A 10,729-nucleotide genomic window follows, 5' to 3' on the forward strand; every position below is an offset into this window, starting at 1 on the left:
GGATTTATAAGAATTTATGAGAGAATTAGCCGAAATACAGCGGATATTAGTAATATATATTTAGTTTTATATATTTTTTTTCTTATCATGTTATTAGATATGTAGTATTGGGAATCCAGGTGAAGCTTATCGACTTACAAGACATAATCTGGGACATTATGTTTTGGAAGAAATTCGAAAATATTTTGGGTTTTCAGTGTTTAAAAAGCATTTACTAGTCTCTGGATCATATGCAGAAAAACGAGATACACCGTTTTTGTTGTTTCGGCCAGATATTTATGTGAATAAATCAGGTATAGCAATATACAGGGCATGGTCTAAATTTTGTGAGAATCTTGCAATTCATGAAAGGGAAAATCGTTTTCTTGTAGTTATTCATGATGATATTGAAGAAAAATTTGGTATTCTTAAGGTAAAAAATTGTGGAAAGGGAAGGTACAGTGTATCTCTTAATATTTACGAATTGTAGTTAAATAATGGAAAAATAGAGGTCATAATGGTATAAAATCATGTATTGAATCATTAGGTACAGAAGTAGGTTTTCTTCTACGAAATAGCTATATATATAATATGATTAAAGTCATTTATTCGTTTCTCAATAGGATTAGGAAGGCCTCCAACACGAAAATCTAAAGATGTAATCAACTTTGTGATGCAAAATTTATCAGAACAAGAGCTTAACTATGTTCATGAAAGAACTATTCCAGAAGTAGTCAAGGAGATTTATAAACTAATAGAGAAAATTAAAAACTATTAGATTGTGACTATTTTACCTTTTTGTTCTGAAACAAAATTTCAGATATAAATTACACATTATATTTTTTGACCACAATGTAATTATTCATAAAGCTTGCATTCATAAAATAAAATATTTATAATTTTGTTCATTAACAAACATTTTTGTAAGTCATATTTTTGAATAATATCATTATATATTTCATAATCCAAGATCGATATCTATCAAAGACAATATGTTTTTAATTTAAACAATAAATATAACTGTAATTATTAAATATTCCAGAAAGACGTCTCCATATTATTATCAATAAAGCTTTTATCTATACTTCGTATCATAGTACTACCACAAAGTATACACTCTGATGATATTATATCATCCAATTCTTTTGTTAGTTTTTTACATTGTTGTACTTGTTTTCCAGATATATCATTTTTAAATTTAGATATTAAAGATTGTAGATCTTGAATCCGTCTATATTGCCAAGAAGTAGTATCTTCTGAGACTTTTAAAAATAGACAATCTTTATGAAAGCAATGTTGGCACGGGAAAACATAAAACTGTTCATTTAATAACATATTTCGGCAAATATTACATTCTTCTTCTGCATTCAAAATTACGAACCAGTTATTATGATCTTCTATACTATTACGAATGTTATCAGCAGATTGAGTTAATTCCTCCATTTTTTTAAGCAAAAAATCTATATTAGAACTATAATCTTTTAATACAGAACATATATCTTCCTATTAACAAATATTAATCTATATATAAGTTTACGGATTATAATACTTTGAAATCATCAATTTTTATAGAATCAGGATACAATGGAATTAAATCTTCAATACTAAGCCTATTGTTTTTCATTAAAAATTGTAATCTAAGTTTATTATTATATTCATAGAAAATTAAAAAATTAAAACCTCTTAGCATCTCCGTCATATTGAATAATTACTTTTTTTGCAATTTTAATCCATAATTTTTTTTTCAATATATGATTATCTTCAATTTTATCTGCCAAAGTAGTTGCCAAATCTATATTATCATATTCTAAAGCCAAATCTATAGCTTCTTCAAAGAAATTCATTTCAAAATATAAATAAACAGAACTTAAAATTCTTTTATACTGAATACAAGTACGTAATGCGAAATCCTGACTATAATAATGCTTGCTTTTTTGCCATTCAAGATATTGTAAGAGGGTTGCTTCATCTTCATTTTCACTACTTGCAAGTAATGATAATAATGTATTATGAATAATAGAATCGGTTATAGATGTCTGATCAATAACAAAAAAAAGATAACGAATTGTCTGATTCTTTAAAATATTAGTTAACTAAAAATAATATATAAATCATACATGTTCTATTAGAGGCTTATACTGTTGATTATAATCAATAATAGCAGGAATAAGTTTCAATGGATCAATATCAGAATGCAACATCCATATATCTACAGTTGCTTTTGGTCTTTGTAGAATCAATATAGATGCATATTTATAAATTAATTCAGGAGAATCTTGTTTATTAAGAACGTCAAGTGCTGAATCATAATTCTGATTTCTTATCCAATATTTTAAAATATATGCATAATCATTAATACTTTCTGCATATGTTAACAATTCATTTTGCCTGCCATGACTATTAATAAGATAATAAGAAGCCTCTCGATTTAGATCATACTATTTCTATGAGATATAACTTTCCAATATTTAAATAACTTTACTTTATATTTATCTATAAATTCCCGGAATTCATTTTGAATTTCCTTATTTTCTGTCTGTGTCGTATCAGGTAAATTAAAAAAATTCTTTTGTCTTTGAATATCTTCTAGTAGATTCATTTTAGTTATATATAAAAAGAGTAACCATGTAGATAATATAGTTTTTTGTATAATGGCCTATATAAATTATATTTTATGATAATAATAAAAAGAATAACCTTACTCCCTTTTTCATCATACTTAATTTCTCAAGTAAATATATTCTCAATGCATCATAGTCTTTCATGCTTATGAATTTCAAGGCAATTTCTTCGATAGGAAAAGTAGTTTTAGCTAATATTTTTGCAGCATCATGAACTTTATTCTGTTTAATCAAATCCATGCCATATTTTCTGTAAATAATATCATAATGAGAATTTTTCTATAAATATAATGAGATCATTGAATCGATTAAAATTAAAAACACTACTTTAGCAAACTTAAGTGCTTTAATATAATCATTATTTTTAAGAAACAGATTCCAAATATTACAATCTTCATTTGAAACAACAATCTCATAGACAGAGTCTTTCGAATAAACCCAATAAGAGCTTTTATATGTATCTGTGACTAAACCTAATATTTTTTCCCCTAATGCCTATATATCGTAAGATATATGTATTCATTAAAATCAATTTACCAATGGTATCTTTTCTGAAAAAACAATTTGATGATTTAATCTGCTTAAAAGATAAATTTCAGATTGTTTTACAACAATAATATGATAATGTGTAAAACAAAAAAAAAAAGGTAAAGTAAAATCCTTCTTAATTGTATCCCTATCATATCATTAAGAAAATAACTTTGAAATTTGTAACCAACATTAACAAATGTGTCAATGTAAAACTAAACTTTTCAGAGACATTAATATCAAACATTTTTAATGATCCATAAAAAAGATTACATTCTGATATCCATCCGATATATCTATCACTCATATTATTACAATATTCATGAAATAGAATCGGAGATATTGAATATTGAGAATTCTTCGTTTCAAAAACTTGAGATCCCTTTACATTTGATAAAAAAATATCTAATGTTACTGGTGTATCGCCCGATATATTTTTCCCTTTTTTCCCCATAAAATATTCAATTTTCCTATCTGTAATTACAACAATATAATGATAGTCAACATTATTTGACGATTCATCCATATGAAGTCCAATAATTTCCGATTTTTCGCTTACTTGATAGACAGATTTTACATATTTATTTTGCTTATTTAATACTTGTATATTCGTCTCATAAACATTCCCATTATAACTCCCTAATAAAATATCCTTTGTACTAGTATCTGTTGCTTGACTATTCCATGCAATACATTTAATACCAAGTCCCTTAAGCTGTGTTAATAATTTTCCTCGTGTTGAATCACCATGAAAATATATATATTCATCTCCCCGTATTCCTACAATCAAATGTTTTCCATTCGGAGAAAGAAAAAGCCGTTCAATCACTACATCTACATACTTATGAGGCATTTCCAAGTCCTGAATTTCTTCAGGATGCTCTAAATCCATACGTAAAAGACGTCCTCCACATAATCCCATGACAAGAATATTATGTTTAACTTCCATAACAGAAACCGTCAAATCATAAGGAAATACTACCTTTTCTAAACTAAAGGTAGGTGAAGGATCTCTATGATCCATAATTAAATGGCAAATTAATGTATTCTGAAAAAAAGATAGGAGTAAAATTAATAAAATAGCAAATACAATTAAAAAAAACAATGTGTAAATACAAAATAACAGTGCTTCACACAAATGTATATGTATTTTTAGATTTAGTCTCGTGGTTTGGCACCCTGCAACGGATGTTTAAAAAGATATAAAAATATAAATGAATAAAATAATGAGTAAAATTTACTCTAAAATAACTACTTTTGAGAAAATATATTGTCTTTATCTATGTATTCAGAATTAATATTTTTTCTTGGATTAAAATCTTAAATATTTTTATTTTTAAAGATAATCCATGAATTATTTAAATGAAGTAAAGTTATGGAGTGAAGAAAAAGTAGGAGAATGGCTTAAATCGAATAATTTTGGAGACTATGTTGATATTTTTAAAGGTAGGGGTTATTTTAAATGGTTTTAAATGGGTTAATGATATAAGAAAACAATGTTAATGGGGATATTCTTTTAGAATGTAATGCAGCATTATTGAAGGAATTAGGCATTAAGAAGCTAGGTGATCGTATTAAACTTTCAGTATGTATCAAGAAATTGAGAGAAAAGTGTATTGAATCAGCAAGAAAAGCTAAAGTATTAAAAATAAAACGTTATTTATTAATTAATTATGGTATAGATGAGTTTTTTAATGATAGATAATCGGATATCAGAGTTTCCGTTTACGTCTCAAAGTCCTACAGATCCTTTAATCCCAGTTAAATCAGGAGATTTAATTTCTCCTACATCAAATTTTCAACTTGACAATCCTTATAATGATGCATGTTGTTTTGATTCGTTAAACAATTCTCATTCTTTTCTATCAAATGCGTCACATTCTACGAAAAGTTTAAGCAAAGATTCTTTTACTAGCACACAAAGAGTTTTTGAAAAATCACCTATATTTTCTGAAATAAATATTATGCAATCTAATTCTATCAAAAAGGCATAAAATTCATATATATCCTCATTTTTTATTTTAACTCATATAGAATTGTCTCAAATTTATTGGAGAAAAAGGACAAACTCGAATTGTAAATATTAGTCGTTGTCATACAGCAGAAGCTATTTTGTCTAAAGCACTTAAAAAATTCAATATAATTGAAGATCCTAGTGAATGGAGAGTTTTTATTACAAATGAGGATGGATCATGTCATTATTAAGTTTTAAATATAATTTAAATACTAATTTTTATTAGTTGAATGTATTTCCAATGATACACTTTTAACCATTTCTCGTCAATTATCAAGGCCAGAGAGAGAACGACTTATTTTAAAAAGAAAAAGTGATCCATTAACATTAGAAGAATTTAGAAAATCACAAACAATTGCAAGAGAACAACAAGATGCTATATATCATACTGCTGTAATGGCAAAAACATCAGGTAATTTGAGAAAATTGGAAACATTTTTTGGAGAAAAACTTACACCGACATTTACTTCATCTTTTACTACCCCATTACCTTCACCATTACCAAAAGATAACAAATATGGGAATATAAAGCATATAAGAAATTTTTTTGGCCAACGTCCTCCTAGCGAACTTATTAATTCAAATTTAGCAGAGTATTTTCCTGGTCATGAGAAAAAAGTTTTAGAACAAACTATTAAAAATTCTATTAAATCTACTCATTTAAATTCTTTTAGAGGACCAAATTTTAGCACATCTAGTTCTACTTTAGCATATGATATTTCATCTATTCCTACGGTTGGAGAAGCATGGATTCAATTTGAAGGCCAAAGATTATCAGAGATTGGCCGTACTTTTTCTTTATCACGTTTTATTTCTACTCGATTTCCTACATTACTTGAGTCATCTATTTTAAAGGAAAATAGTTCTCATCACACATTATCTTTATCAAAATCGAATACAGAAGATAACACACAGGATATCAAACCCATTTTTTGCAAAAAATCAGAAGAAAAGGCTTTTCCGAATGAAACTTTCAAGTCAGAATCTCCTAATGTCCTAGGTGAGCCTTTAATACTTTCCGATATTTATAATACAAGTTTGGAAACAGCTAGAGATGTCTTGGATGATAATATTTTTGAAAATAATGAAAACAAGGACTTTAACTTTGAAAAAGAAGTAGAAAATAATAATACCGGCCCTACAAGATGGATTAAGGGTGCTTTAATAGGAAGTGGCTCTTTTGGAAGTGTATTTTTAGGAATGAACGCTTTAAGTGGAGAATTAATGGCTGTAAAACAAGTTGAAATACCGTCTTTTGATATTCAGGGATGTAAAAGAAAAAAAGCCATGTTAGATGCTTTACAAAGAGAGATTTCACTACTTAAAGAATTGCATCATGAAAATATAGTTCAATATCTTGGTATTATTAAAACATAAAATGTTTCATTTTAATTTTTTTAGGCTCAAGCATGGACGAAACCCATTTAACGTTCTTTCTTGAATATGTTCCTGGGGGATCTGTCACTGCATTGTTAAATAATTATGGAGCTTTCGAAGAGCCTTTAATTAGAAATTTTGTACGACAAATTCTTAAAGGATTAAACTATTTACATAACAAAAAAATCATTCATAGAGACATTAAGGGCGCAAATATTTTGGTTGATAACAAGGGAGGAATTAAAATATCAGACTTTGGTATATCTAAAAAAGTTGAAGCTAACCTATTATCCATGACAAGAAATCAACGCCCATCCTTACAAGGATCTGTTTATTGGATGGCTCCTGAAGTTGTAAAACAAACTTTATATACCAGAAAAGCTGATATATGGTCACTCGGCTGCTTAATAGTAGAAATGTTTACAGGAGAGCATCCTTTTCCAAAAATGAATCAGTTACAAGCCATATTTAAGGTAAAAATTTAAAATTTATATAGTATTAGATATACTAAGTTCAAAATAAGATTGGACAGTACGTGTCCCCTGAAATACCAGAACACTGTACATCGGAAGCTAGACATTTTTTAGAAAAAATATTTGAACCCGATTATCATGCACGACCTACTGCTGCAGATTTACTTAAATATAGTTTTTTAGGACCTATGGTTTCTAGTCCTCTGACCGATGCAAAAAAATAATTCCCTTTTCTATATTTTTTTCTCAATATATACATTTTCAGGTGCATATTACTATTTATAATTGCATTTTGCACCAATGTTATTTTTATTTATAAAATAGTGAAATATAAATATCATTAGATTATTAGTTTATATTATATAATTTTGCAATATTGGATCATTTAGGTTCTATTTGGTACTTCAAAAGGAATTCCAAAACCAGAAAGAAGTAATCTACATTCATAATCTGTTTTAGCTGTTGTATTTATGTTAACATGAAAACCTGTTATTTTTGGAAACATATCATAATTTGCTAATTATTAAAAATAATGTTTAAAAAAATAATTCTACAAACCTTCAATTTCAGGAAACAAAGCCATTGCATCTGGTGGGAATCCAAGAGAAATATTACCATTAGAATCTCCTGAGTTAGCTTTAAATCCAGATACAAAATCCCTCATTCTTGGAAGAACTAATTCTACTAAAACAGAAATAAATCTATACATTTCTGGCCCTTTAAGGGTTACTTTTGTTGCAATTGGCATTCCTTTTTTATTTTAATACTATAGAATATTATAAAACATAATAATACCTGATCTTAATTTCCACGGAGCAACACCTGTTTTTGCATTTATAATTTCAGGTTTTAAACCAGTAATACATTGTATAGCCATAACCATAGATAAAAGCGCTGTTTTATTTTCAATAGCATCTTTAATCATAGAATGAATAACTGCACTCTCTAAAGCTGGAATATTTCTATGTGTTCTTATTTCTTGAATAGGCTTCACAGGTTTATTTCCTCTTGGGAGACGAGCAGGTCGATTTCTATGATATGGAGATGAATCATCCCAGTAACGAAGAAAATTTCGCTTTTTTAATTTAACTTTTGTTTCATGAGCATATGTCAAGGTCAAAATATCATGGCATAATGTCATGCGATAATAATCTATCTCTTAGTCAATATACAAATCCTTAAATATTAACAAAATTATCCATTATCTATTGGATCTCTTATAATCACACAATTTTCAACTAAAAAAAACAAAAAAAAAGCATTATACCTAAAAGTCTGCACGGAGATGTTTCTAATGCCACAAATGACGGAGATAGAGGCGATGAAGGTGGATATAAGTGATTTTTTCCTAATAATTCCTTAGTTGAAAGATTTGCCGAGTTTTTTCTCGGAAAAAAACGGTATAAACGAAATCCAATCCCATTTCTACCTAAAACATTCATATTTCGTTCATATATTTTGCTGTTATAGCTTTTAAAGCCTATAAATTAACACTTTTTTTAATATCTTAATCATGTAGAAAATCTTAAGGTTGTCTCGATTAATCCTACTTCAAATATTTAAATTTAAGGGTATTTAAATTAAAAATAACATTAAGAATAAACTTTTTACTAATATTTTAATTAGAAATAATTTGTCTTAAGGTTTTTTAAAGCTTAATCTCTTTTTTTCCTAAGAAAATATACAAAAAACAAGTAAATTATGAGGTTAAAGAAATTTAATCAAATAATAAAACATAAAAAAGTAAAAACCATAATTTAGTTAATTAATATATCAATTTTTAATATTTAATATGAAGAAAAATGCATTAAGACCTACATTTCATTTATTAGAAGATAGATATTCAGATATATATGACTGGGAGGTTTCAGAATCTCAAGTAGAAAAAGAAATTTTAAAAAATAGATTAATAAGATTAGATTTTAGAGGTTATGTCAGAATTAGAGAAATATGGTTATAATTTAGATTATTTAACAATTATGAATGTATTGAAAGGAAATTATGCACGAGGAAATGTAAAACTAGCGGTTGAAGTAAATTTTTTAAAAGAAAAAAAAAGTATTAAAATAAGCAGTTTTTGATATATTTGAGTGAAGCGAATGAATTGATTGTACATGAAATTGAGCCTAGCATTGAACTTCTTGGATCGGAAAATTTGAATGGTGTTACATGTTATTTAGATGCACTTTTGTTTGCTATGTTTGCAAAGACCAATTGTTTTGAAGCAATGCTTTTTCAGGAAGGGAAAGATCCTGTTTCTACAAAGCTTTGTACATTTATTAGATTATGGGTTAATATGGTAAGAATTTTTTTTAAAAATAAAATATAAATTTAAGTAAAAAGTTACGTGATGGAAGATTAATTACAAAGGATATTGTATCGGTAATTTAATATTTCTGAATGATTTTATGAATTAATGATTTATTAGCAATTATGCGACGTTTTGATTGAATGTGGTTGGAAAAGTGCAAGTAAAACGCAACAAGATGCATCTGAAGTATATGTTTTTATTACGTAGATAATTATTTCTATTTAGAAAAATCTATTAATTAATTAGAGAGAAACTGAATTTCCCTTTATTAACGTTTAAAGTTGTTATAGCACATGGAGGGAAGTTTAATAGTGAGGAGGATAATAAGGTCTTTTAAAAACAGTTTATTTTTATGTTTTTTAATTTGTTTTAGTATATTCACGAAAGATTACTCTGTGTTCCAATTCCTGGCGACTTTTTATCTTATGAGACCCCGATATCATTAGAAGATTGTCTTTCAGAGTACTTTAACAATAAAATAAAGGTCAAAAGATGCGTTGAACAATCGTTTTCTGCAGAAAGCAGTAAAAAAGGCTCTCAGAAATACCTTTATAATCGTAACATAATAGATAACGATAAAAATTATTATGAACAATTGGATGAATTTTATGATAATGATATAGCAACATTATATCCTCAAAGAGATCTTTCTTTGGTTTCAGCATGGCAGTTTTTTCAACTTCTTCCATTTTATGTATACAAGCAACCTGATAATTTAAATCAACATTTTTTAGAAAAGCTTCCCATAGTGACTATTTGTCTCAAAAGATATACTTGGACAGTAACAGGGGAAGCATACTGTAACAATAGAAGGGTTTTAATTCCTCTTGTTCTTGATTTGCCCTATTTTATATCACATGAAGAAGTTTCTTCAAATAATTCAATAGAAATTAAAAAATATAGACTTGTTTTGCAATCGGTAGTTTGTCACAGGAATGCTGGATTTACTATTGATTCTGGCCATTATATAGCTTTCTCTAGGGACTCATTTTCAAAAAAGTTGGTTTATATTGTTTATATTTAACATTAAAATTTTATAGATGGTTTCTTTTTGATGACTTAGCCTACCAAAAGGTTTCTGTTTTTTGTGACCCCAGTGAAGTTCTTAATTCAGAAATGCCGTAAGTTATATGTAAAATATGATATTGTTAATTTTTTTTTTATTTAGATATATGTTATTTTATCAACTAGAAAGTTATATACCAAATTTATCACAAGAGATACCTAAAATTGATGCATTTAAATCATCAGATGATATTCAAGATTTTTCAACATTTTCTAAGCCTTCAAAGCGATTTAATGAAACAAAATATTCAGAAAAGAACTGCTTAATACAATAAACTATTATAACATTTTACTCAATTACATAAAAAGAAAAATTAACATTTATTTTTAAAATATATAATCAAAATTGAGTATTATATTT

The 10,729-nt window shown here is 27.0% G+C and overlaps 5 protein-coding genes across 5 annotated transcripts; 3 read left to right on the forward strand and 2 right to left on the reverse strand.

The window, feature by feature from the left end:
- Window positions 1-16: 16 nt before the first annotated feature.
- PNEG_00715 (peptidyl-tRNA hydrolase) lies at window positions 17-757 on the forward strand (the record flags this gene model as incomplete). The annotated part of the gene is made up of 4 exons (XM_007874424.1): window positions 17-49; window positions 98-435; window positions 489-534; window positions 581-757. The coding sequence occupies 4 exons, from the start codon at window positions 17-19 to the stop codon at window positions 755-757; spliced, it is 594 nt and encodes a 197-aa protein (XP_007872615.1).
- PNEG_00716 (hypothetical protein) lies at window positions 503-4,198 on the reverse strand. Its single transcript, XM_007874425.1, has 10 exons — window positions 3,320-4,198; window positions 3,138-3,276; window positions 2,928-3,095; window positions 2,682-2,879; window positions 2,462-2,635; window positions 2,097-2,417; window positions 1,660-2,054; window positions 1,529-1,616; window positions 774-1,482; window positions 503-730 (listed from the first exon to the last, which is right to left on the reverse strand). Exons 1-9 carry the CDS (start codon window positions 4,150-4,152, stop codon window positions 1,009-1,011), a joined length of 2,790 nt encoding a protein of 929 aa, XP_007872616.1. The 5' UTR covers window positions 4,153-4,198; the 3' UTR covers window positions 503-730; window positions 774-1,008.
- Window positions 4,199-4,477: 279 nt separating this feature from the next.
- On the forward strand, window positions 4,478-7,216 carry PNEG_00717 (hypothetical protein; the record flags this gene model as incomplete). Its single annotated transcript, XM_007874426.2, has 7 exons — window positions 4,478-4,574; window positions 4,619-4,767; window positions 4,811-5,116; window positions 5,163-5,322; window positions 5,369-6,502; window positions 6,544-6,992; window positions 7,043-7,216. The coding sequence occupies 7 exons, from the start codon at window positions 4,478-4,480 to the stop codon at window positions 7,214-7,216; spliced, it is 2,469 nt and encodes an 822-aa protein (XP_007872617.1).
- A 161-nt stretch (window positions 7,217-7,377) lies between these two features.
- PNEG_00718 (hypothetical protein) lies at window positions 7,378-8,500 on the reverse strand (the record flags this gene model as incomplete). Its single annotated transcript, XM_007874427.1, has 4 exons — window positions 8,260-8,500; window positions 7,788-8,144; window positions 7,551-7,742; window positions 7,378-7,508 (listed from the first exon to the last, which is right to left on the reverse strand). The coding sequence occupies exons 1-4, from the start codon at window positions 8,432-8,434 to the stop codon at window positions 7,378-7,380; spliced, it is 855 nt and encodes a 284-aa protein (XP_007872618.1). The 5' UTR covers window positions 8,435-8,500.
- A 193-nt stretch (window positions 8,501-8,693) lies between these two features.
- Window positions 8,694-10,643, forward strand: PNEG_00719 (hypothetical protein; the record flags this gene model as incomplete). Its single annotated transcript, XM_007874428.1, has 10 exons — window positions 8,694-8,735; window positions 8,791-8,871; window positions 8,912-9,025; window positions 9,067-9,291; window positions 9,336-9,374; window positions 9,421-9,506; window positions 9,550-9,631; window positions 9,677-10,302; window positions 10,344-10,424; window positions 10,472-10,643. 10 exons carry the CDS (start codon window positions 8,694-8,696, stop codon window positions 10,641-10,643), a joined length of 1,548 nt encoding a protein of 515 aa, XP_007872619.1.
- Between the last annotated feature and the right edge of the window lie 86 nt (window positions 10,644-10,729).

The sequence above is a fragment of the Pneumocystis murina genome, assembly GCF_000349005.2.
Source record: "Pneumocystis murina B123 chromosome Unknown supercont1.2, whole genome shotgun sequence".
Lineage (NCBI taxonomy): Eukaryota > Fungi > Ascomycota > Pneumocystomycetes > Pneumocystales > Pneumocystaceae > Pneumocystis > Pneumocystis murina.

What these genes read in the sequence shown, in the direction of transcription:
- PNEG_00716 (XM_007874425.1), bottom strand. Translation starts at nt 4,152, where the DNA reads ATGGATCATAGAGATCCTTCACCTACCTTTAGTTTAGAAAAGGTAGTA. An exon ending in TAAGTATGATGAAAAAGGGA is followed by an intron (nt 2,636 to 2,681) that starts GTAAGGTTATTC and finishes TAATTTATATAG; the next exon opens with GCCATTATACAAAAAACTAT. An exon ending in AATTTATAGATAAATATAAA is followed by an intron (nt 2,418 to 2,461) that starts GTAAAGTTATTT and finishes TCATAGAAATAG; the next exon opens with TATGATCTAAATCGAGAGGC.